Source organism: Theropithecus gelada, chromosome 6, assembly GCF_003255815.1.
Source record: "Theropithecus gelada isolate Dixy chromosome 6, Tgel_1.0, whole genome shotgun sequence".
Taxonomy (NCBI): Eukaryota; Metazoa; Chordata; class Mammalia; order Primates; family Cercopithecidae; genus Theropithecus; species Theropithecus gelada.
Window position 1 is genome coordinate 61,971,453 of NC_037673.1, and position 27,514 is coordinate 61,998,966.

Here is a 27,514-nt window from a genome sequence, read left to right on the forward strand (position 1 = left end):
ACCCTTTCAAAAACCAATCTGGAAATCTCCCCCAAACAAAACTGTAACACTAAGAAAAGTAATTGTCAAGTAAATATTATCTGACAAAAGGCAATGATTGCATTTGTAAATTCTTCAGAGAGGCTACACTGCAGACTTTCTATAAAATTTTATCAACTCATGACGTCAGGAACAAATTTTAGAGGTCTTCATTCTTATACTTGCTAAATATTAAGGGCTTACTCTGAATCTAGTATTCTGTTAAACAACTTGGGTGGTGGTGGGAGGAATCAGGTAATTGGGCTGGTCCTTTATCTTTCAGTAACTTAAAGTAGCCACATAATTTTGAATACAACTCAGTGCTTACCATGATGTAGAGTTGCTAAGAGGTGCTCAACAAATACTTATTGATTTGAGGTTATAAGCTTAAGAAAATACAATCATGTTTCATTTAATGACATGGATACATTCTGAGAAATGTGTTGTGAGGCACAACACAGAAATTTTGTCCTTGTGGCAATGTCACAGTGTACATAAACCTGGGTGATATAGCCTATATACACCTAGGCTCTATGGTATAGCCTATTGCTCCTAAGTCACTGTATTGATACTGCAGGCAGTTGTAACACAATGGTGAGTACTTGTGTATCTAAATATACCTAAACATTGAAAAGATACAGTAAAAATAAGAGTATTATAATCTTATGGGACCAACATTGTATATGCAGTCAGTTATTAACCAAAACATCATTTTGTGGTGCATGACTGTACTTCAGAAGTTGGGAACTGGCAACTTTTCTGGACCCCAGTTGCCAGCTAAGAAATATGCGTGTGCATATACACACACACTCAATTTATTTGTCAAAATTCTTCAAGCTGAACATTTGTGATCTGTGCTGTTTTTAAAACATGTAAATTATATCTTAGTAGTTAGCACAAAAGAAAAAAAATTTTAAAGTTAACAGTAGGCAATGAAGAAACAGAAAATACTGAGAAAACCAAAAAGAAGGGGCAAAAATAAAAGGACTGAGAAAAATTGAGAGAAAGATGGAGTCCTCAACAGTTGCTTGAGATTCGTCAGTGGTCACCAAAGGAATCTCATATTTGATTTTAATTTATTTCCTTGAAATTTTACAACACCTATCTTTCCGAAGTCAACAACTTAGTCACTGGGAACTTTAACAGTGATGCTTAGAACTTAATATTATATTTTTCTTATTGTCTATTTTGGAATTTAGGGAAGCCAGACATTTTCATTAAAATATTTTTTACAATCGCTTAAATTTAAACATATACAGCTTAAGTAACTAAGTTTTTTAGTACTAATTAGAAATTGCAATTACTTCTGTCACAGGATCCATTCTTTTCATTTTTAATTGGATTAGAGTCAATTAGATTAATTTTGTTTGGTAACAAGTTTTACATTTGGTTACTCCATTACGGTTTTAGTTACAATCTGGGGACCTATAAAGACAATTTCAGTTTCTTCTGCTTTTAAAATTCAAACTGCAGCCATATTTTATAAGTGGTAATATCTATTTATATAATACATATGTTCTGCTTAAGTTGATGCAAAGTAAAATTCCAAGTATTTTACTTTTATACCATTTATATTAAAAATTCATAGATACACTCCTTTTTTGGGACTCCAAATATTGTACCAAAGTCAAAAAGTAGAAAAATCAGTAGAAATTAGACATTTTTTACTAAAACATTAATACTTCATTAATTAATAAGACAATTTAAAAAACAAGCTAAATGAGTTTCTCAATGCAAGTATTCTGAAATAGCAGATGTCTTAATAGCCCATTAAAAATGCGTTCATAGGCCAGGTGTGGTGGCTCACAACTGTAATCCCAGCACTTTGGGAGGCTGAAGTAGGTAGATCACTTGAGGCCAGGAGTTCAAGACAAACCTGGGCAACATGGTGAAACTCCATCTTTACTAAAATTTCAAAACTTAGCCAGGCATGGTGGTGGACGCCTATAATCCCAGCTGCTCAGGAGGCTGAGGCATAAGAATCACTTGAACTCAGGAGGCGGAGGTTGCAGTGAGCTGAGATTGTGTCACTACACTCCAGCTGGGTGACAGAGCGAGACTCTGTCTCCAAATAAATATATAAATAAATTAATTAAATTAAAATTTAAAAAATGCCTTCATAATCATTTGACTCCAAAGGGAGAAACAGTAAACCAACCAAAGAGCTGTTTAAACTACTGATATGAGTTTTATATTGATATGAAACATATAAAATTCTTTAGTCTACATGCCTCACAAAGTACAACTAATCCGTGAAGAAAAACGGTGTAAGAAGAGACAGAGAGGCTGGGTGCGTTGGCTCATGCCTGTAATCCCAGCACTTTGGGAGGCTGAGGTGGGCGGATCACAGGGTCAGGAGATCTAGACCATCCTGGCTAACACGGTAAAACCTGTTTCTACAAAAATTACCTGGGTATGGTGGCATGTGCCTGCAGTCCCAGTTACTCAGGAGGCTGAGGCAAGAGAATCACTTGAACCCGCGAGGCAGAGGCTGCAGTGAGCCAAGATAGCACCACTGCACTCCAGCCTGGGTGACAGAGCAACACTCCGTCCCAAAAAAATAAAAAATAAAAAAAGAAGAGACAGAGAAATTTGTTTAAGAGACAGAAATTTAATTACCTAATGAAACAGAATGAAGACTGTATTAGTTTAATCTGTTTAGTACTATTTCTGCTGCTGAGCAGAAATCTGCTGCTGAGCAGCAGAAATAGTACTCAACCCTCTAGTAATCAACCCTCTAATTATTCATTATTTACCTATCATGGGTATAACTTTGAACTCCATGTTAGAGAAGCCATAGGGATGAATCAAGCCCCTACGGGGATATTCAATCTTTTGGCTTCACTGGGCCACACTGTTTTGGGCCACACTTGCATTGTACTTTTACAGTGCAGTCACACCTATTATCTCAGTGCTGTCACACCTATTATCTCAGCGCTGTCACACCTATTATCTCAGCACTGTCATACCTATTATCTCAATTTTTGCTGGGTTTAAACAGTTTATGTCTTGCCATCCAACTTAATGGCACAATTTAACATTATTATACTTTGAAGCATCATTTTGAATTGAAAGAAGGTTAACATATCTCTAACAGTGGTGTAAGTTTAAGAGAATTTTAATAAGAGCTTAGAAATCACTTTTGTCCCCTTTCTTAAGTAGTATTTTCATGTATTGCTTAAAGTTTTATGAGGGTATAAACTATAGAATACACCAAAATACACTAACACTAACAATAGCTGATGAGCTTTAAAAAAAAAAAAATCACACAAAAAAATCCCATAATGTTTTAAGAAAGTTTACGAATTTGTGTTGGGCTGCATTCACAGTCATCTTGGGCTGCATTCACAGTCATCTTGGGCTGCATGGAGCCCATGGGAAGCGACACTATACTAGTTTACCTATGGTAATGCACTCACAGCTGTAATCCATGACAGAATGTGCCAGGTTCCATAAAAGACACAGAGCTCTATTTAGTAACTATGAAAAAGTGGCAGGCAAGAGTTTCAGCTAAGAGATCAGGAAAGCTTCCCACAGGTAGTTACAAGCAAAATAGGAGGTAATAACAAAGGCTCGTAGGTAGGAAAGCACTTGAGAGGTTCACAGAATAATTGGCCAAATCAGATTTTTGCAGGATTGTAGAATACATGAGGGGAGTGGTGGAAGGAAAGAGTAGAAACAGTGATTTAGTCAGGCTCGGGAGTGTGCACTTCATTCTTGCAGAGAGAGATGGGGAGATTTGGCATTTTAACACGTTAGAAACTTAAGAAACCTCAGCCTTCAACTCTATTATAGAGACACAAAAACTGAATCTCCAAAAGGTTAAGTGGCTTGAAGAGAATTACAAAATTCACAGATGGGGTGAAGAACTAAGTTCATGCCTCCCAGCAATGGCAGGATCAGATATATGATTTGGGAAAATTATTTTAGCAGCAATGTGCAATATAGACTAGAGAGAAAAGAAATTACCTGTAGTCTAGTTTAGGAATAAAGAGCAATTGGATATAATTTAGAATTGTTCTATTACTAAGATACTATCATAATGTGTTTTAAAAATCTTATTCACTGTGATGTGCCAGACTGAAATGTTAACTTGGCCATAGAAAAACTCCCTACCTTGGCTATAGGCTTCAGTGAAGGAGAAAACAAGAAAACAGTTTTGTGCCAACTACATCAGTAACATACATTGCCACTTGTGCCAGTTCAACTCTTCATGGAGAGTGGTGAATCACTGGCATGAATGTTGGAGGTAATTTCAACAACTGTGAACAGGAAAAGCAGTTTTTCAAAGAAAGTAAATTTCACTGAAACCTGTGATCAAATATTATTTCTATAATAACGACTAAGAGTAAGATTTTCCTAAATGCCTACATTTCATTGTATTACCTACATAATGGTATAAGCTTATACACAATGCTATGAAAACACAGGTGAAGCACATGATCATAAAACAGACAAGGCTGATTTTTATGTGTGGTTTGCAGAAAGCAGCCTTGTTAGTTTATAATCATACCTTGTCATAATCACTAGCAGGACCACCCCAAGAAATGCCAAACTGAATCCATTAAACCTAAAATTAAAGAGCATAACATAATACTTGTCCTCCTTCATGATCACCTTGAAAGGTTTAGATTAGTCCTATTTTCCTTTAATACCCTGTCTGGATCGATCATCCAAGAAATTATCTTATGATTTTCTGTATCTGTATTTTCTAATGACACTTGCATTGTACTTTTACAGCACTGTCACACCTATTATCTCAATTTTTGCTAGGTTTAAACAGTTTATCTATACCTTATCGTCTAGCTTAATAGCACAATTTTACATTATTATACTTTGAAGCATTATTTTGAATTGAAAGAAGGTTAACATATCTATAACACTGGTCTAAGTTTAAGAGAATTTTAATAAGGGTTTAAAAAATCACTTTTGTCCCCTTTCTTAAGTAGCACATTTTCATATACTGCTTAAAGTTTTATGAGTGCACAGACTATGGCACTGTTTCCTCCAGAGTGCCCATATCACACAGGTGCCCAAAAGGCTTGCTCAAGTAATGAAATGAGCAGTTATGACAACAGGTCAACTTTGAGCGCAGCTGTGTGGTACAAAGATCACCAGAGCTGATTTGGCCTATCAGGATGCCTAGGCAATCTACCGTGTAGGTTTATCTTTCGCGGCTGGCCTCTTAGATATTGACCAGGCTTCAGCCACAGACCTTCCGTTCACATTCTACACACCATCTAAGCAGAGTGCTCCACTCCCATAGCCTTACCTCCTATTATGTGTGTGGATAACACCCAAATCATTGTCTTTGACTTCTTTCCTAAGCTACAAATTATATCTCTTACTATTAACTATTTGTATTCCTATGTCTGACTAACCTCAACACAACAAGCCCCAAATTGGATGTCATCATCCCCTTAACCCCTGCCCCTTGTGAGGTGTTGTCATATCAGTAAATAGCCCCACCCAACTGCTTAACAGTAAAACCCAGGTAAACCTCATTTCCTCTTTTACCTACCCACATTGAATCAATCATCAACTCCTAGTGATTCTACCATCAAAAATGTATCTTCAATTTATCCGCTTCTCTCCTTACCTGTTGAGACCACATCTTAGCCACACATTATCATAACTCACCAGAATTACTCCTAACTGGTAAACTTTGTCTCCAATCTACTTTCTAGCCAGAATTATCTTTCCAAAATGTGAATCTGCTTTAAAACCCTTAAATGGCTTCCTATCATTTGTAGGATAACGCCAAACCTTTTGTCATGGTCTACAGGTCCTTAAAGAGCTGGAAGCTACCTTGGAAGTTAACCTATACAATGGCAAAATGAATGACGTGCACAGTCTAGAGGAACCAGACTGACCTCTTGCTTACCAGCTGTCTCATAATAGACAAATTACTGGATTTCTTTGTCCCTCAGTGTCCTCATCTGTAAAATGGGAATATTAATACTCATTTCAAAGTGTAGTTATGAATATTAAATGAGATAGAATACAATGTTTGATACAGTATCTGACATATTTGACACATAAATATTAGTCAATATTTACTACAGTTACTATCTCTCGACTTAATTTCTCACTTATCTCCTATTTGTATTTGAGTTCCGTCCATAGAAAACATCTTTCATTTCCTCTTCTCACGTGTTTCCTCTTCCTTTACGTATCCAGTTCCTCCAACTGCACTATCCTCTCCCTTCAAGCCACCCCTCCTACAATTTAGATGACCTCCTAAGTGCTACATCCTTTGGAAAGTCCTTCTGCCCATCCTGAGTGTCTGGTGGCCTTACTTTGTGCTTCCTAAGGTCTTGTATTTTCCTTGTCATGGCACTTGTCCCACTTTGTATAAATTTCTCTCTCTTCACTGCTAAATTATAAGTTCTGTGTGAAGCGTAACCATGTCTACCTTGCTCACCACTGTATTTTCAATGCCTAGTACCAGTGCCTGGCACACAGTAGGCTTAATAAAGAGTATATATTTCCTCTCTCACAGCTCCAGATGTACTCCTTCGCAAACTGCAGTTAGTACAAAAGCACAGTGTTCCAGTAACAGCTATCTGCAGAAAGATGTTCAAAAAGGCTGCCATAGAACAAAGAATCTGGTCAAATAATACTGGGAAGGGCAGGTTTAAACAAAGTTAGGACTCTGAACCATAGTAATTCTCAGAATCTTTTCTATTACTAAGGCGCACTGTGAATTTCCAAGTTGGGAGGTGGGGTGTAGGAGTGTATATTTCTGAAAATGTCTCCTGCAACCACTGTTCTGCAGTGGCAAAGCCGGTTTGAGGAGATGCTCTCAGCTACTAGAACTTCCAAGTAAGCTGGTAGTTGAGGAGAGAAAATCTTTTAAGTAATTATTCTGCAGAGTTCACCGTTTTTAGGTCTGTAACTTCTGGACACAGAATTTGAGAGTTAGAATAAATCTTATATATAATTCAACAAAGCTCCTTCTTTTTATAAGGAAACTGAGGCCCAGAAGCACAAAACGACCAATCTATGGCCACGGAGCAGCTACATACAACAGGAAGAGCTAGGAGTAGAACCCGGACACCCGGTGGGTCCTAGCGACTTCTAGGACAGACGACGCCTCTGGTTACCTGGGTCGGCCAAGTGTTCCCACTTCAAATTTTAGTTTTAAGCCATACCACAGTTAAGGTAGTTTTTCTTGGCTGCTCGCCCCCTTAGGCCCACAGTTACAGTCTCCCCCTCCTCCCTCCCTTCCACAATACACTTTCCCTGTAATCCCATGCAGCTGGGGCTTGGCTCCTGGAGGAAGACAGTTACTTTCTTTCCTTCAGAGTGTATCTTTGGAGTGTAAACTTTTTCATGTAAACAAAACAAACCTGTGACTTTTAAGGCCTCCGCCTAAATCCCCATGGGCGCTGATCACCACACCCCGCACCCTACCCTACCCTCCCTTGCGCTCCCTTCGGATCTCGGACGCAGAGGCCCTGTAATTGCTCCTTACCTGGGACTGCCATGACGGTGGTAAGAGGGGTCACTTGAGCCTCCGGCTTTCGAAGTGGCGCTTGCTTCCCGCCAGCTGCGAGAACAAGGCACAGCCAAAGCGCCGTTTTCCTTCCCCCAGCGCAGCAGCACCTTCGCTACGGTGGGGAAGGCCCTGTACGTTTCTAGCGGCAGCAGAACCAGTAGACGCGGATGCAGTTTCCGGACGAGTCATATTGCAAAAGACACATGGTCTGAACCATTACTGATAGTTTTTTTTGGGGGGGGGGTTCAGTTTGATCTGCACACGCGAGTAGTGTAAACACAGCCAAGACTTATGAAGTGTCCCTTCTAATATTGTAATACAAATTACATTAAGCTTTAATAACTTTACAGACTTCTCTCGTTCCCTGGAGTACACTGGAATAACCCTTCTCAGGGTTAGCGGTGCTCGGGTCCGGTTACAACATGGCGGCGTCCGTGAGGGGCTCCTTTGGGCAAGGGTAGTGTTTGGTGTCCCCGTCTTGCGTGATATTGACAAACTGAAGCTTTCCTGCACCACTCGACTTAAGAAAGAGTGTACTCCTAGGCGGACAGCTTTAGTGACCGGCCGTCCGCTCTAATCCCTCATAAGGAGCAAAGTCCTTTGTACTGACCAGGATGAGCAACATCTACATCCAGGAGCCTCCCACGAACGGGAAGGTGAGAGCCTCATCTAGGGAACTTGGGATCCTGGGATCTCCAAAGTGAGATTTCCCGAATTTGGGGTGGGGGACGGGTTTCGGGATCTCGTGGTAGGAAGAGACCACAATAAGTGTTGTCTTTACTCCTGCATGTGGACAATGTTGCATCGAAACACTGAAGTTTATACTTTTCAGGACGTACTTGAAAAAGTCAGGTGGAGATTTCTCTACCTACCAGCATTCCGGTCCTATTTTCTGCTTTAACCCAGCTCATGCAACCGATTTCTAGAGTCTTAGGTTTTTAAACGTACATTTCTGAGTTTGATATATTCTTTGCTTAACTTTGAGGTCATTCATTCTCCATTTCTTCTGCAATCATTAATTGAACGCCTGCTAGGCACTGGGCACTGTACTAGGCGCCGGAGATACAAAGATGGATGGATAAGGTAGTTGTTTTCCCGGAAGAGCTTATAGTTTAGTTTGTGAGACAGGTAAACAAAAGCCTGTATGTCTGATAAGCGTGCTTGTGGAGAAGAGACCAGGTTGCTATGGCGGTACTGAGTAGTGAACAACTGGGAAAGTTAGGAAAAACCTCATGGAAAAGGATCTTTTGAGCTGATTTTAAAACCTGAGATGACTGTCAGTCAGAGAAAGTGGGAAATGGGGACTGTTACCACATTAGAGTGGGGAAAGGTTTCTCTAATTGATTTGATGGCTAATGTATGCCAATTCCCATCCAAGGTGTTTGTGTTGAAGAGTCCGTTGTGGAATAAGTGTCACCTGAATTCTTAAATTGAGACCTAGCCTACCTCATATGAAATTTGATGAATCAGCATATTGGAGAAAATGAGATTTAAAGTATATAGTTGACTTAAGATAAGCTAAATTTACACAACATACCATCCTGTTTGTTACATGATTGCATCATAAATAATTTATGCAGTCTTTTATTCATTGACATTTGATAATATAATGAGAGCAATTTAAAAGCAAAACCAAAAATGCTGTAATTCCCAGCAAAAATTTAATGGGTATTTTGGGCAGCTCAATTCTTTCAATTCTTTGAACTTCTCCTGGGCATTGTAGGTTACTGGGTCCATCCCACCCCTCACCTATCTTATTTAATATCAATGTGAAAACCCAAAATACCTACCTCCTCCTATTTCCAAATGTTTCTTGAGGGCAGTATCACCCCCAGTTAATAAATACTGGTAGGGATTGAATAGATTTACCATACTGCCAGACAGGGCGTTCACACTTGCTGTTCCTCTGTTTAATCAAGTGTTGACCTTAGCAAAGAGTCCTTTCTTACCTACTTTCTATGAAATAGCAAACTTCAATCATGCCTTGCATCCCAGCATTCTCTGGCCCCCTTAACTTTTTTAGTTTTTTTCCATGGTATTTATTAATTATTTAGTATTACTGTATCCTTCCTCCTACCTTCCCCCTATAGAATGCAAGGAACATCAGGGCAGAGACAAGCATCTAGAACAGTACTTGATACATGATAGAAGGAGTTCAGTTATGTATTGAATAAACGAATGGATGGATGAATTAATACTATATTTTTCTTAGTTTTTTGAGGAGTATTAAGCATCAGTGAGTTTGAGGTTACACTGCTGCTGGTCAAGGACAGACTTAATTGCTTTGTTGTAAAGGGAGATTTGACATGGTCACATAGATGAAAAGCTTTAACAAGGATATATTCCTGAATAGATTATTCATTCAACAAATAATGATTGAGCAAATCAATTGCCAGGCTCTATGCTAGGTTTTAGGGATACAACGGAAACAAAAAAAACCACATTGTCTGAGTTATCATGAGTTAATTGAGTGAAGTATACATTGACTGAATAATCATGCAAATAAATGTTTAACTACAAAATGTGATAAATACTGCCTTCTGAACAGAAATGGGCTGAATGATAACACAAGGGCCCAAGTTTTCATCCAAAAACAACTTGGGACTTTTTCCACCATAAGGCTCATCAAAGATATTAAAGCTTCTAAGTTCTGTAAGGTTGAAAGTGTGGACAAAAATTTGGTGTGTGAAGAATTTGAAGCAAATGTAATAAGTCTGTTCAATGAATGTTTATTGCCTTTACTATCTAATGGTACATTAGGTACTGAAAGGGTACAGAGACATTCAGAGTAAATGGGACAAAATTCCTCCCTTCAAAGAGCTTAGTATCAGCTTGGGAAGTAATTGATAATGATACCAGTGCTTGGTCCCTGGTTGTCCATAAATGTTCTGTGTTTTGCTGTAACCCTAGCCCCTGAAGATGAGGCAAAGAAATATAGTACTTGATAGAAATTTTTTAAGCATAAGAGGTAATTCCCTGAAGATGAAATTTCCACATATTATGATCACTTATTCTAAATTGTGTCTGGCGTCTTCACTTAGCATAATGTTGCTTTCAAATGATAGGGGTCTGTCTTATTGTTGTACACACTTAGTTTTTAAATGTATTGAAAATCAAAATGGCTTTATAAGTATATTTGCATATATATTTATAAGAAACATGATATTATCAAAGTATTAATTGGGAATTTTAAGAGAAAGAGCCAAGGAGACCTACAAAGTAGTGATGGCCGAAGAGAATGTATGGCCAGAGGAGGAAGGAGCCATATACCTTCTTTATTAATTCTGTAGCTTATTAATGAAAAGATTAAGAAACCCTGGTGAGCAAGGTGGCCTGATTATATATGCATTCTTTTTACTAGGTGTAAGTTGCCTTTAGCCAAAAAAAAAAAAAAAAAAAACACATAATAATGACCATCATTTTTTGAGCACTTATTATTTATCATGTGCTTTTCTAAGCAGTCTATGTATTATAGCTCATTTTGTCCTCACAGAAATCCTAAAAGATATCATTATCCCTGTTTTTAGATTAGGAAATTAAGTGACAGAGATGTCAGATAGTGTGCACAAGGTAACAAAGCTAGTAAGCGGAAGGGTTAGTATTTGAATTTGGGCATCCTGATTCCAGAGCCTGTGGAGGGGGGGATGATGTAATTAGTATGTTCGTTAGAGCAGTGGTTTCTAAACCAGTAAGTGCATACTTCAGTGGATGTGCAAAACCATCCATGACCTGTGGGGAGAAAATCTATATATATTTGTATTTTTTTTCGTTTGTTTAAATGCATTATTTAATATATATATAAAGATGATAGCCAGGCGCAGTGGCTCATGCCTGTAATCCCAGCACTTTAGGAGACTGAGGCAGATTGCCTGAGGTCAGGAGTTTGAGACCAGTCTGGCCAACAGGGTGAAACCCTGTCTCTACTAAAAAAATGCAAAAAAATTAGCCGGGCATGATGGTGTGCGCCGGTAATCCCAGCTACTCAGGAGGCTAAGGCAGGGGAATTGCTTGAACCAGGGAGGTGGAAGTTGCAGTGAACCGAGGTCGCGCCGCTACACTCTGGCCTGGGAGACAGAGCAAGACTCCATCTCAAAAAAAAAAAGAAAAAAAAAAGTCCAGGCGCGGTGGTTCATGCCTGTAATCCCAGCACTTTGGGAAGCCGAGGCGGGCGGATCATGAGATCAGGAGTTCGAGATCAGCCTGGCCAACATGGTGAAACCCCATCTCTACTAAAGATACAAAAAAATAGCCGGGCGTGGTGGCACGCGCCTGTAATCCCAGCCACTTGGGAAGCTGAGGCAGGAGAATTGCTTGAACCTGGAAGGCAGAGGTTGCAGTGAGTTGAGATTGCGTCATTACATTCCAGCCTGCACAACAGGGCAAGACTCTGTCTCAAAAAAAAAAAAGGGCACTTTTTTGGCATTGTGATGTAATTTTTCATAATGACTAGCCAAATAGATTTATAGACCATAGTATTTAGATTAACTAACCCAGCCGTCGCAAATTTCTTATTGAAAATAATATTAATAATATAAACAAGCAAATCATAAGAACATGATAGAGCTGATACCTCAGGATGGGAAATCTGTCAAAAAAATCAGAAATTATTATGAAGACCATTGTAAATATGGATTTCTATTTATTATTTTTAATGGTGAACTTTGCCTTAAATATATATTGTGTCTTGAAATATTTACCAGTAAGAGTATAAAGTCATTGTGATTTTCAAGACATTTAAAAACTAGATGTGTAGAACTGAAAGCCCTATGTAATTTGAAAGCAACATTATGCTAAGTAAAAGAAGCCAGACACAAAAGGCCACATATTGTATGATTCCATTTATATGAAATGTTTAATAGGCAAATCTACATAGACAGAAAGTAGATTAATGGTTGCCAGAGAGTAGGAGTAGGGGTAAATAGGGAGTGATTGCTAATGGATACAGGGTTTCTTTTTGGGGTGGTGAAATGTGACTTAATATCGATGATACTGACTTTCCATGAGAAACAGGCTCATGTATTTGAACAGTTACATTGCATACCCTTTACTTGCAAGAGCATTCTAAAAGATTGTGATGATCACAAATTATTGACACTGATTACTTTGGTATATGAGGGGAGAAAAAAAAAGAAGTAATACTGGAGAAATTGGTTTCCAGCTGTGCCACAATGTTCAAATTTAGAGCCTAACATGCTTTTTGGTTATTTGTGGTTACAAATAAGACAATTATAAACTGTTTCCTGGGAGCCCAGCAGGGAGGGTTTTAGTTGTTGGAAAGTTCCTGGTTCTACCAAGGAGTATCTGCTGTTATGAGCTGGTGGAAAGGCTATCAAAGGATTCTATTTACTATAGAAGGTGATTTTAAGACAATATTTTAGTAAATTACAAACCAGAGTTAGATTAAGAATGTTCCTTTGTAAATTAGGAATAGCATGATGTTAAATGAGCAGAGAGAGTAAAAGGTAATTAAAAAGGGCAATTATAAAATTGTATTGTAATATCACAACTTAATGGGTTCATTATTCTTTAATTTCTTAATTTGCTATACAGTTTTATTGGAGTTGATGCAATGGGAAACTCGATTATAACAAATTTGCATTATTGGGGTTTTGTCTTGTTTTGTTTTGAGACAGGGTCTTGCCCTGTCATCCAGGCTGGAATATAGTGGCATGATCATAGCTCACTATTACTTCAAATTCCCAGGCTTAAGTGATCCTCCCACCTCAGCCTCCCAAATAACATGGAACACCACCATGCCTGGCTAATTAAAACAAATTTTTTTAAAGACAGGGTCTCTGTGTTGCCAAAGCTATTCTTGAACTCCTAGCCTCAAGTGAAATTCTCACTTTAGGTATTACCATTTTTTAAATGAATGAAGTTTTTTTCTGTGATTAAAAAAGATATATGCTTTTTTTTCTTAAATCCCAAACTTTTTCTGAAATGGTATTTTGAAAGATCTAAATGTACAATGAGTTGTAGTGAATATTTGACATTTTGTTGAGTATATCAACAAAAGCCAAACACAATTTTTAATATTTCTTTTAAAATTGAAAACTCACTAGTGATTGCTACAAGTCAAATAGTCATTCAACTGATTATTAAGCAAAATAATAATTTAATAAAATGTAATATTCTTTCTACAGGTTTTATTGAAAACTACAGCTGGAGATATTGACATAGAGTTGTGGTCCAAAGAAGCTCCTAAAGCTTGCAGAAATTTTATCCAACTTTGTTTGGAAGGTAAATTATAACTTATGACTTTTATTCTACCAGAGAAATTTTTGTCAATTTAAAAATAAACTGCAGTGTCTTCTTCACAAACATTGAAGACTAGTGTTAAATAGTGGTCATGAGTGACAGGTGTTGCTATGAGGATATGGTATTGAACTGGGTGTCAGGAAGTGGAGATAAGAGATAAAAACTACCCAAAATAAATTTGAATACTTTTAACAGAGCAATTTATCTCAACAAATAATACTGTGATCCTCTTTGGTCTTCTTTGCTATCTTACACTTCTTTCTTTCATTCTCTAAATTTGGGTATTCCCCAAGATTGCCTCTAGTTCTCTGTCATCATCACTCTCTAGTTGTTACTTCAATCCAAATGACTACCACATTTAGAACTTCAGTCATTTCTTCTCTTCCTAGTACTAATATTCGTATCTAATTGCCTAGTGGACTTTTCAACTGGAGTCTTCCATTGTTAGCTATAACAAAACCAGTGTAAAACCAAATTTACCAATTTCTTCCCGAGTCTGCCTTTCACCTGTATGACTGTAATTGCCTCTTGCCTGCTCCCCTTCCTGTCTTTCATCTTTAATTTCTTTTCTCTCTTACTTGTTCATATGCTATTTCAATCCTCAGGCAGCTTGGCTTCCTAGCTATCCAACTTTTTATCTCATTGTACTAACCACATGGTTTTAGTTGAATATTATTTCCTAAGCATTTCCTTTCCGTTTCCACTTTCATACATATCCTCATACTAATTCCCCTTTTATTGATATGCTTTTTCTTCCTTTTTTTACGTTTAAGTCTACCCATTTTTAAATGTTCAGAATTCTAGTTTCTCCACACAGCCTTCCAGCTAGCATCCAGTGATATTATCACTATCTCTAGTTTTTTTAGATTTGAGTAATAAAGTAACTATTTTTCTTTTTTTAAAATGCTGCAGAATTATACATCCACTTAAGTGTTTTTCCCTTCAGAGTATTCTCTTAGGGAACTAAACCTTCCATTTTTAGAGCTTTTTGTTGGCTTCTAGAATACATTGCATATGGTTTGGAATATCTCCAGTGGTGGCAAGTCTTTGTTCTTCTAAGTTATATTTGATTTTTAGAGACAGTTTTATTCGAGGTATCAGAAAACAGCATTTTGGGCCAGAAGCAAGGTGTGAAAGAGAATCCAGTAGTATGGTATGATGAGAGCTCTCTAAATAGTCAGATAAACATAATTACCAGGTGAAGATTTAAGAAATGAAAAATGCCCAGATACCAACCCCCCTCCAAAAGAGAGAGGTGGGGAGGGGTGGAGAGAGAAAGAGAGAGAGAGAATGAAAGGACATCTGCAAAGACCATTATTAATAATTGCTATGGCAGGCAGGAAGGAAATAGAGTCAGGCAGGTAGTTCAGTCAGAGAGGCCTCAAATATCTGTTAACCAAGTTGAGAAACACAAGAGACATGGCAAAGTCAGACTTGTTTCTGGTAAGAAGTTTTGAAGATTCAAAAAGCTCAAGTTTTACAGAAGGAGAGTGAAATTACAAAAACATTAGAAAGAATGAATGGTAAATTGCAATCCATGACCAGGTGAATGGAAGAAGCAGAAAACATCTGGATACAATGTGACAGTGAAGAAGAAATGAGGTTCTTCAACTGGGTGATAATGAAACTCAATTATTAAAACAAACAATTATTCACCTATTTGTAATAATGCAAGGAGAAAGAAGAAAGAATAGAAAAATAATTTTAAAAATAACCAGAATAATTCTCTTAATCAAATTCACCAATCCTCTTAATTGAATAGAGATAGAATTATTATTGGAAAGGCTAACATGCAGCCTAAGAAGACTGATTTAAACAAAGATATTCCTAAATGAGTTAAGTCAAGGTTTCAAAAATATAATCCAGAAAACCCCATTTTAGTTCTTTGCGTCTATGATTTAGATGAGTCGTAATGTTTCTAGATCTTGAAACACTCATATTAGTTTTTTTAAAGCATGGTTTCTGGAATTTAAAAGCAAATGAATAAAAATATGAACAAGTAAGAGCGCAGTCTCAGATATGGCCCTCAACTAAAATGATGTTCATAGCCAAAGGATAGTTTATAGCCTTTACAAAACCAAAACCATTATACAGACTTAATCTTAGATTTTTGGTCTTTGCAGCATAGTTAGGTGGACATTTAAAATGAGTAGAACTTTAAAAAAATTATCATTTAAAAAATAGTGCTAAAATATATAAAGAAATGAAAGGGAAGCTTATTAGCTTTGATAATTTCATTAGTTCCTCCAGTGTGAAGAAGGAGTATAATTTTATGTTTGTTTTATAGACAAGTGGGGAGCAGAGGGAGAAGTGGATAAGAAAATCAAAATGTTTAATACATTGTGTAACTATTATTCTCTTCACCTTTATTTTACATCATTCTTGTCTCATCATGGTCCACACTTTATTGGTTATCTTTTATTCTTTAATAATAGTTTACTAATTCTTTAGAGTGACAAATATAAGCATAAATATGCTACAAGTTAAAACAAATTTCTTAACAAAACTGAAATACTAGTTTAAAAAAAATACCAGAGAGGCTGGAGTAAATAGTGCAGACTGGTCGCAGGATGAGTGTTAGATAAAAAGTTATTATTAATGTTAATATTTACATAAACACAAAACAGGATTCTAGAAGAAGAAATGTATAACTACTTTATTGTTTTTTTTTTGTGAAAAGACTGGGAGAATATTTATTAATATCTATTGTTCTTTTTTTTTCTTTTATTATTATTATACTTTAAGTTCTAGGGTACATGTGCATAACGTGCAGGTTTGTTACATATGTATACTTGTGCCGTGTTGGTGTGCTGCACCCATCAACTCGTCAGCACCCATTAACTCGTCCTTTACATCAGGTATAACTCCCAATGCAATCCCTCCCCCCTCCCCCCTCCCCATATGTATAACTACTTTAAAATGCAAATATAAATTCCTCTGTGAACTTGGGCAAGAAATGCAGTTATTCAAAATATATGATAATGCCCATATATTATTGTAGCCAGAAATAAAAACTATGTGACAAATACTAGAATGACAGCAATCAAATAGGAACTTTGTTTCATATTTAAGATACATTTAGGTATCTTTTTTCAATAGTGGAGAACATTCAGGAGGATATTATGAACATGCATAATGAAATAATAAAACTTTTTCAAAATACTTGTGATGATACATAAAAATTTAAGAAAAGCAAACATTGCAAGCAGCAAAATATATTATAGGGTATTATAAACTATAAATACAACTATAAATGCATAGTTCAATAGTGATTACTAATAAATTACAAAGAAGTTGAAATAGTAAATATGGAAGATTTGTGGATATTGGAAATTCCAGCTATGTTAGAATACAAAGTTATACTGTAGAGAGTATAGAAAATTTTTACTCATTTATATATGGTATTATAATAATTTCATGCATCCAACAGGAATATAACTAGGAAAATCATAAGGAAAATCTTAAAATAAAAAGTCAGCATCACTGAAACACTTAATGGGAAATAGGAGAAAAGAAATAAAATGGTAAAATTGTAAAATTTGAAAACACAAGTAAAACAGACCTCTTTCCTGCCCTTTTTCCCTCACAGGTAACATATATGTGGGTCTTATGGATCTTGCTTCAAAAGTAGTTCTCGAGTCTGTGTATCTCAAGATAAGCCATAGTTACGTAATGACTCTCAGGGCAGTAGTTGCTTGCTTGCATTCTCTAACTGGCTCTCTGTCGCATGTACTTGCGCTCTCTCTTTCGTTCTCTCTCTCTCTCTCTCACTCCCCCTCTCTCTCCAGTCATGTCTCTTTCTAATATATTCACCCTGGGTATTTGAATGATGTTTTGAAAATGCAAATCTGATCATGTGCACAGTGCTCAAAAAGTATTGGTTGACTGCTTATTGTTGGTCTAGAGGAATATTCATTATATGATATATACTGGGGTATATTTTATACTCAAATTTGAATATGAATTTGTAGCATCTGAGTGAAGATACTAGTTTGACCTCACATTTGTGTTGAACTTGAAAATGTGTAGTTTGCTTTCACATTGTTTAATCTTCACATTGACACTGTGCCTTAATTTATGTTATTAGATTTATGAGAAAATGGAGTTTAAGATTGTATAGCTAGCAAAAGGCGAGATTCAAACTCCTGACTGCTACATGCAGTGTTAGTGTAACTCATTAAACAGTTACCTAGGAATATAGGAGAGATACTTTTAGACCTTTTGCTTTTTATAGTGTGTATTTGTAACCAGAGGGAACTTGTCTGCACTAGGGAGCTCTTGTAAATACAGCCCAACTGCCCTGCACTGGGAAAAGGGAGTAAGCAAAGTCAGCTGGTCTTCCTTTCTACTTCTTCTTACGTACTGTGTACTAAATACAGTTGTTAGAATACAGATTATATTTTTTAAAATATGCATTGTACATCCAGTTATGCTTTGCAAATATAAATAATTATGAGGGTGTCTCCAAGCCACTAAAATAGGAACTTTATAAATTATGTCAGTAATTGTATCAGTAAAATGCCTGGCCCACAGTAGATACTTGATAAATATTTTTTATTGAATGAGTTATATTCAGGTTATATTCAGTTGCAGGTAATAGAAGACCCAACTTAAAATGATTTAAATAATAAAGACATTTATCATCCTCTATGTCAAGAAATCTGGTGAAATCTTTAGGGAAGCTCAGTGAAATCTTTAGGGAACTGTGCTCTTTACATCTTTCTGCTTTGTAACCCTAAGCATGTGATTGAATCATGTCTGCCTAACTCAATAGTTGGTTCAACCACAACCTGCTTTGTTGCTACTTGCTTTTTGTTTGTTTTTACAACAACAAAAATAATAGCTTTTGTTTATTCAGTACTTCATACTACATATGTTTTCTTCTTGTGCTTACCTAATGTAAGTACAGAACTAATTTCAGTGATGTAAAATAATTTCTTTCCTTCCACCTAAAGGATTTTTTTAAAAACCTGTGGGGAAGTTTATATAACATAGAACTAACCATTTTAAGTGTACAGTTCAGTGTCATTTAGTACATTCACTGTATTGTGCAACTGGCACCTCTGTATAGTTATAAAACACTTTATTACCCCGAAAGAAAACTCTGTATCCATTAACCCAGTCATTCTCTATTCTCCCCTTGATAGGATTCAGCTCTGTGTCCCCACCCAGATCTCACCTTGAATTGTAATCCCCATAATCCCCACATGTCTAGGGCAGGACCAGGTGGAAGTGATTGGATCATAGGGGCATTTTCTCCCTTACTGTTCTTATGATAATGAGTGAGTCTCATAAGATCTGGTGGTTTTATAAGCATCTGACATTTCCCCTGCTTGCACTCACTCCGTCCCGCTACCTGAAGAAAGTGCCTGCTTCTCCTTTGCCATCTACCATGATTGTAAGTTTCCTGAGGCCTCTGCCCAATGTGGAACTGTCAGTTAATTAAACCTCTTTCCTTTATAAATTATCCAGTCTCAAGTATTTCTTCATAGCAGTGTGAGAATGGAATAATGTACCCCTTCTCCACCCACAGCCCCCAGCAACCACCAATCTATTTTCCATCTCTGCAGATTTACCTATTCTAGATATTTCTTATAAATGGAGTCAGACAGTATGTGACTCTGTGTTTGGGTTCTTTCACTTAGCATGTTTTTGAAGTTCATCCATTTTGTAGCATGTATCAGTATTTCATTCCTTTTCGTGACAGTCATATTCCATCATATGTATATATCACATTTTATTTATCCATTCATCCGTTGATAGACATTTGAATTGTTTACACCTGTTGGCTCTTGTGACTAGTGCTGCTATGAACATTTGTGTGTGAGTATTTGAGTACTTGTTTTCAACTCTTTTGGATATATATACATATATATAATTTGGATGTATATGTAAACAATCGATTCTTTTGGATATATATAGAAATAATATATATAAATATATGATATTTCATAAAAGCAAATCTGATCATGTGCACAGTGATATATATATTATATATTGTTTATATATCAAACAATATATATCAAAATTACTTATAACTACTATTATAATTACTTATATATTATATATTGTTTATGCGAACTATGTATATTTACACTTAAAAACTATATATTAATATATAAACATATATATTACTTGAATACACATACACCTAGAAGCATAATTGCTGGATTACATGCTAATTCTGTGTTTAACTTTTTACACTATTTTATATTCCCACCAGCAATGTAAAAGGGTTCCAGTTTCATCACATCCTTACCAACACTTACTCTTTTAAGGTTTTTGATGTTAGCCATTCTAGTGGGTGTGAAATAGTATCTGATTGTGGTTTTGATTTGCATTTCTCTAATGACTAATAATATTGAGCATCTTTTCTTATGCGTGTTGGCCATTATTGCTACTTCTTAATGTAAATTCTCTTATTCAGGCAAAGTCTAATTCCTGCTCCCCACTCAATTTTTCACTTATGCTTTGACTCACTGAGATGCCATGCTTCTGCCATTCCCAAGTTAACTTCCTTTTCTTCTATGAAGTACCCTAATGATTTTAGGTTCCAGATAATATATAGTATGGGAGGTCATATACAATCTGTCCTGTATATTTATGAGTTCTAAATTATATACTCCAATTGTATATTTTTGAATTACATATAAATATGAATAATTTATTTCAATCATTTAGCAAAACAATTGAGCTAATTGGACTCAAGTATGTATTGTGTTATTTGTTTTGTTTATTCAGAGTTTCTTGAGGAGGGTGTATTGATGGTTCCAGACCTATAACTAATAAGTAATTTTGATGTATTATGAGTTTGTATATTAATAAATTAATTTTCTGTGAGGAAAAGAGGAAGCAACCGGAAATAAGGTGTTCATCTTTGCCGGGGTTTCTCAGTCTCCACACAGTTGACATTTTGGGCTGGTAATTCTCTGTTGTGGGGACTGTCTTTTGCAGTATAGGATGTTTAGCAGTATCCCTGCCCCCTACTCACTAGATGCCAATAGTATCCCCCATTTCTGAAAAATATTTTCAGAAATTGACAAATGTCCCCTGGGGCACAAAATTGCTGCTCCTTCCTGCCGGAACTCCCTAATTTCTATTTTGAAAACCAATCCAGAGTTTGAGAGAATCCTAGAAATAAAAACAAAAAGTCAGCAATGATGGTTTCTGTAGAAATGTGTGCTGTTTTGAGAAGTAACTATTTTATAAGAAGGAGGATACAAAAGGTTTTGGCTTGGGAGCCTATTTAACGTTCTGGAAAATAAATCTTTTGACTCTAGCTGTATTAATTTTGGTAACTGTAGATATGATTAATTTTAGACATTGATAAATTATTTTTTTTTTTTCAGCTTATTATGACAATACCATTTTTCATAGAGTTGTGCCTGGTTTTATAGTCCAAGGCGGAGATCCTACTGGCACAGGGAGTGGTGGAGAGTCTATCTATGGAGCACCATTCAAAGTAAGACTGAATTATTATTTTTATTACTATTTTTGATGTTATTATTTCCAAGTCAGTTTGGATTGCTTAATCGAAAATGATTGTGTTCCACAAGAGGAAAAAACATTTCACAGTAGTATATAAAAATCAGGCTGGGTGCAGTAGCTCATGCCTGTAATTCCAGCACTTTGGGAAGCCAAGGGGGGCGGATCATTTGAGGTCAGGAGTTTGAGACCAGCCTGGCCAATGGTGAAACCCCATCTCTACTAAAATTACAAAAAGTAGCCAGGCATGGTGGCACACACCTGTAATCCCAGCTACTCAGGAGACTGAGGCAGGAGAATTGCCTGAACCTGGGAGGTGGAGGTTGCAGTGAGCTGAGATCGCACCAGTGCGCTCTAGCCTGGGCGACCAAGTGAGGCTCTGTCTCAAAAAAATAAATAAATAAATAAATTGTCTGTAAAAGATGCATTAATCAAGAATAGGTCAGTGATTTCTTATCTGCCAACATAGATCTAAGAAGAAAAAGAGTTAATGTCATAGTGAAGATATTAAGAACAATGGCAAGTTCAAGTAAAAGCTAAAAGTTGTGTTTGTTATTAATTTGATGGCACCGATATCATGTTCTTTGAATGAGTAAACAGTATTTCTTAAAATATGGGAGTTTTTGAAAAATTCATTTTTATACTAATGGAATAGATTGTCTGCATTTTCCTTTCATCTTTTACCAAGTCATTGTGTCATTCTTGAAGAAAATATTTGAACTGTTTGCTTTAATTTCCAGATGATAATGGCCTTAGAAATTTGGAATAGTTATTTTAAAAGTCTCAGATGTCACTTTTAGACTGTTTTATATTTTACCATGGTAAGACTTCTCATGATTTTAGGTACTTCGTCTAGTCGGAAACATTCTTTTATTCTTTTATTTAGCGTAACAGAATAGTTGTTTTTGACAATTCCTTCCTAACTTGAGATTTTTGCTTCATTATTTTCAGGTAATACAGTTATCTTGTTACATTTTTCAATTAGGTCATTTTGAATACAGTATACAGAGTTGTGATCCATTGAGTTCAGATCTCTTGAGAATTATTTATTAAGGAAAAAATCTCCCTTTGTGAAAAGCATTTATGATATAACATGGCTACATTTATAAATGACTTCAATATCAGGTTGGAAGGAAATTCTGTTAACTAAGAGACTAATATATTTGTTAAGTAGCCCTATCGTAGTGAGAAAACCACCTTAGAAAGACTTGTTCCTGCTCTTTTGAAAACTGGCAAATAGAATCAGTGCCATTTCAGAGAAGATTCAACTTAGGACTTTAAAAAGACATGGTAAAATTACATGACACAATAATAGTAGATTATTTGAATTAAAAAACAAGAAGAAAGCAATTGTTTAATGACATTTAGAATGAGATGGGAAGGAGTAATAATGGAAGACTCTGCAATGGCTCAAAGGTAGTGTTCTGGGAGAAGTAAGAGAAGATTTCAAAAGCTTGGCTGACTTTGGGATGAGAATAGGGAAATAAATTAGAAATCCATTCCCCCTTGGGTACTCTTCCTTTGGGTATAACTAAGCAGCTTTCTATAAAATAGGGTATATTTCTGTATGAGTATATTTAGAAAATACAGTCTAGTGAATTCAAGTTTAATAACATTGAAAGAATAGTAAGTGCTCAAAAATCAGTTAAGTAAAATGTCTGCATTTTTTATTAGAAGTTGTACGGGATCTTGCGGGTCAAGTTGAATAACTGCATATGACGGGTCTTATAACTGAGGACATTCACTAGATCTTTTTTGTATTTCAGGATGAATTTCATTCACGGTTGCGTTTTAATCGGAGAGGCCTGGTTGCCATGGCAAATGCTGGTTCTCATGATAATGGCAGCCAGTTTTTCTTCACACTGGGTCGAGCGGATGAACTTAACAATAAGCATACCATCTTTGGAAAGGTTAGTGTCCAGTGATTTTAAACCTACAGTTCAGTTTTTGGTTTTATGTTATTCCTTAGACTTCTAAGATACATATGATTAACTTATCTAAGAGTTACCTTCATCAAAACATTCCATAGGATATGTTTATTCTTTTCAAAAATGATGGAATATATTCCTATTATAGTGCACTATGAGGGAGCAGCTAAATTCTTTTTTGCATCTTTCAATTCACTCATTAGTTGTGACTTTAGTGTATGTCTTCTTTAAAACCATAGTAATGGTATGAGCTAATAATGTGCCACTTAGCCAGTATTGATTTTACATTTTTGGAAACACATTTAGGTAATAACATTTAGTAGTTTACAGTTTAGTTTCTTAATGATGGCTTTTTTAAAGTCTAAAGTGGAATTTGTGTTGACATTGAAACTTCTTACTGTAAATATTACTTTGAATAGTACCTATTTAATCCTGCTCACATTTAATGTCATATTAGGGAACGTCCTTTCTATAGAATTTTCAACAATTCCCTTTAAAAAGGGATTCTGAAGGTTTTCTTCTCTCACTCTTCTCCCTTCTCATAAATATATTTCTATATGTTTTAGGTCTTAGGCATATTAGACATCACTAGTGTGTCAGCGCCCTCTGCTGGTTCAGTAAGAATGGTTTCCCCATATGCTGGGCAAAACTAGAGTTTGTGATGATGAAAAGGAAAAAAACAAATTCAGTACAGTTGGAAAGCTTGGTGTTGTTTTAAAACTTGAGAAACACTGAATGAAGGGAATCATACTAAAACCATATATTGCAATGTTGTTGGTTAATACTTATTAATAATAACAATGGGTTAAGAAATATGCATTGGCACATTGTTTTGAGCCACTCCAACACAGTCTGTCTGATGTTTATAGATTCCCTCCATTTATTTCTTAAAAATAAGAGTGTATAATAAAATGAGATTTAAGTTGCCATTCTGCATCAGTTTTTACAATTGGGATTATATAACTAACACATCAGAGACAATGTGTAGCATAGTTAGAAGTTAGAAAGGCCATCACTGTTGGTTCTATAGCTTCTTTAAGCCTCATTTTTCTTATCTGTAGAAGGATAATGATAGTTCCTACTTTTAGGATGTTTGTGAGCATCAAATGAGATAATGTCTCTAAAGCATTTACGACATTGTTATTGTTATTATTTGCTTATTTTATCCTATTCCAAAGTTTAAATTTGTTTATGATCTTTGAATGAAAAGTTGTCATTCAGTAGGAGATTATTTGGCATTATATTGTTAATAAAAACTTGCATTAAATATATATTGGAAATTTCCAAAACACTTATTGAGGGATTGATCTCCATCCATGCTTTTCTCCTTTAAGATAAAGTTGCTTTATTTACATTATTAAATGTATATATTTTATGTAATCATATGAAATTTCCTTTTAATTATTTGAAAAATACTTTCAAAGGTTTTCTCTTGCAATAATTTTCAATTATATTATATTTTTAATTTGATAGGTTACAGGGGATACAGTATATAACATGTTGCGACTGTCAGAAGTAGACATTGATGATGAAGAAAGACCACATAATCCACACAAAATAAAAAGCTGTGAGGTAGGAGCATGATTATTATGAGATACAGCACTTAAATTGTCACTTAAGAGGAATTGATTCTTAGTATTTTTAAACTATTGGATGAAGGCTTTATACTAAGTAACATCACACTTCAAATTTTATCTCTGATTTATTTGGGCACAATTTCTAGTTAATAATTTTTTAAATTAAAGACTTTAATTCAAAGATGAAACTTTATCTGATAATCCAATGACTGAAAAGCTTACCTCATAATAGAAAGTTAAAGAAATTAGGTTTATTTAGCCCAAAGAAGTGACTTCATAGGTAATTTAAGAGTGATCTGCTGGGCACAGTGACTCACGCCTATAATCCCAGCACTTTGGGAGGCAGAGGTGGGTGGATCATGAGGTCAGGAGATGGAGACCGTCCTGGCTAACACAGTGAAACCCTGTGTTTACTAAAAATACAAAAAAATGGCTGGACACGGTGGCACGTGCCTGTAGTCCCAGCTACTTGGGAGGCTGAGGCAGGATAATCACTTGAACCTGAGAGGCAGAGGTTGCAGTGAGCCGAGATCACACCACTGCACTCCAACCTGAGCGACAGAGCAAGACTCCATCTCAAAAAAAAAAAAAAGAGTGATCCTTCATTGAGGAAGCAAAAATAAGAATACTTGATTTGGAATCAAAGCATCTGAGTTGGTCTTGCTTACTCTGTATCATTTACATTTTCTTAAATATTTTTCCCTTTTGTAAAATGGGGATAAAATATCCCTTAGTTGATAGCACATAGGATTATTGAGAGAAACCAATGAGGCTGTGTAAGTGGAAGCATGTTGTGTAGTAAATATATATCACTATACTAATAATGTTTGTGTTGGAAAAAATATAGACACTATACCAATGGAATTACATACTGGGTTTAATTTTTTGTGAAATGTTAAAAATGGAATAATGTTTTCAAAATATTTTTTTCATAGGTTTTGTTTAATCCTTTTGATGACATCATTCCAAGGGAAATTAAAAGGCCGAAAAAAGAGAAACCAGAGGAGGAAGTAAAGAAATTGAAACCCAAAGGCACAAAGTAATCATAGTGGAGAGATTTTTCTTCAGCTTGAAAAATGACACTCATTCATTTAATTTACTTTATTTCCTTTTATAGTAATTGTTTACTAGCAAAGCAGAGGCCAGTTTGAACCAGAGAGATATTGGAATTATGAGTGTGTGGTTGTATTAGTTCATTTTTACACTGCTGTAAAGACATGCCTGAGACTGAGAGATATTGGAATTATGAGTGTGTTGGTTGTATTAGTCAGTTTTCACACTGCTGTAAAGATATACCTGAGACTGGGCAATTTACAAAGGAAACAGGTTTAATTGACTCACAGTTCCGCATGGCTAGCGAGGCCTCAGAAAACTTCAGTCGTGGAGGAAGGCAAAGCAGGCGCCTTCTTCACAAGGCAGCAGGAGAGAGAGCGAGTGTGAAGGAGGAACTGTCAAACACTTGTAAAACCATCAGATCTTATGGGAACTCACTCAGTATCATGAGAACAGCTTTGGGGACACCACCCCATAATCCAATCACCACCCACCAAGGTCCCTCCCATAAAACACGTCGGGATTATGGGAATTACTCAAGATAAGATTTGGGTGGGGACACAGAGCCCAACCCATATTAGTGTGGTTTTTGTTTGTTTGTTTTCCTAAATGAGCAACTCTTGTATTCAGGTGCAGTATATCTTAAACTTAAGCTACAAACATGTCATCTCAGTTGTTCATATGAAATTTGTGTTAATAAATATATACATATTTTATGATCCCTGTAACAATTATTTATATAAATGATTTGTTGAGAAACTTTTGTTTGTTGCTTATTTTAAAATTAATATATGCTCACTCAGTATAAATAGAAAGTAGAGAAAAGTATAAAGAATATTTTTAATGACTGCATGATTGCATTATGCAATTTAACTTGTATTTAACTTTTCAATCCTTTTTTGGTGCCATTAAAAATAATCTTATCATAAACATTTTAAAATATAAAGCTGTTTCATTCAGTATTCTGGTTTATTTCCAGAAGATAATTTTCCAAAGAATAGGAATAAAAATAAATTTCATTATTTTGGACAATATTCTACATTATTAATACTGTCTGTATATACTGCAGAGTTAGATTTCAACGTATTCTTTTACTGAACTGTAGGATCCTTATTAGGGATTTTATTGTACCTATAATTATTAGATTTGATCAATTCTAGATATAATCCTGCCAAACCTAGTTAATGAAAAGCAAAGTGGATTCAAATTTCTAAGCTTCAGTTACCTCTTCCTATAAAATGGAGATTAGAATAAGTTCAACTTCTGGTTGTTATGAGGATTACATGAGAAGAGGTATGTTAAAACACCCAGTAGTATAGGCATTCAATACCTATTAGCCTTTTTCGTTGACATCCTACAAATACAAAGTTAAATTGTTTTATAAACTGTCAGATATGACCAGACACTTTAATAAGCAGTTAATTCCTTGTGGCAAAATGACTGCTTATTGGAAATATTTATTTGATTTTTAAAATTTCTTTGATCAGCTTATTTTGATTAGTCTATCTCTGGATGAAAGGTCACTGTCACTATATTCACATACAGTATGTCATCGCTATGATTTATCTTAACAATAAACTCTAAAGTCGTTTTTTTTGGTGTGTTTTGCTTTGTTTTTGTTTCCAGCAAATATGTTAGGGATGATATGTTGGTCATTGCTTGCTTCTAGGTTTTGGGGAAAAAAAAATCTGTTT

The 27,514-nt window shown here is 35.7% G+C and overlaps 2 protein-coding genes across 6 annotated transcripts in view; one reads left to right on the plus strand and one right to left on the minus strand.

Annotated features, from left to right (window-relative positions):
• Positions 1–7,748, minus strand: part of SREK1IP1 (SREK1 interacting protein 1) — a 46,079-nt gene extending 38,331 nt beyond the window's left edge. The window contains exon 1 of the mRNA XM_025388230.1: positions 7,496–7,748. Within this exon, the coding sequence (XP_025244015.1) occupies positions 7,496–7,508 (13 nt within the window). The 5' untranslated portion in view covers positions 7,509–7,748. The remainder of the gene's footprint in view (positions 1–7,495) is intronic.
• A 153-nt stretch (positions 7,749–7,901) lies between these two features.
• CWC27 (CWC27 spliceosome associated protein homolog) overlaps positions 7,902–27,514 on the plus strand; it is a 256,746-nt gene continuing 237,133 nt past the window's right edge. For 4 of the 5 annotated variants that reach the window (XM_025389139.1, XM_025389137.1, XM_025389140.1 and 1 more), the window contains exons 1-6: positions 7,905–8,175; positions 13,663–13,759; positions 21,127–21,239; positions 23,029–23,172; positions 24,664–24,762; positions 25,703–25,806. In XM_025389139.1, the coding sequence (XP_025244924.1) occupies positions 8,134–8,175; positions 13,663–13,759; positions 21,127–21,239; positions 23,029–23,172; positions 24,664–24,762; positions 25,703–25,806 (599 nt within the window). In that variant the 5' untranslated portion in view covers positions 7,905–8,133. Of the gene's footprint in view, positions 8,176–13,662; positions 13,760–21,126; positions 21,240–23,028; positions 23,173–24,663; positions 24,763–25,702; positions 25,807–27,514 lie in introns of all 5 variants that reach the window. The other variant, XM_025389138.1, reaches the window with a different exon arrangement.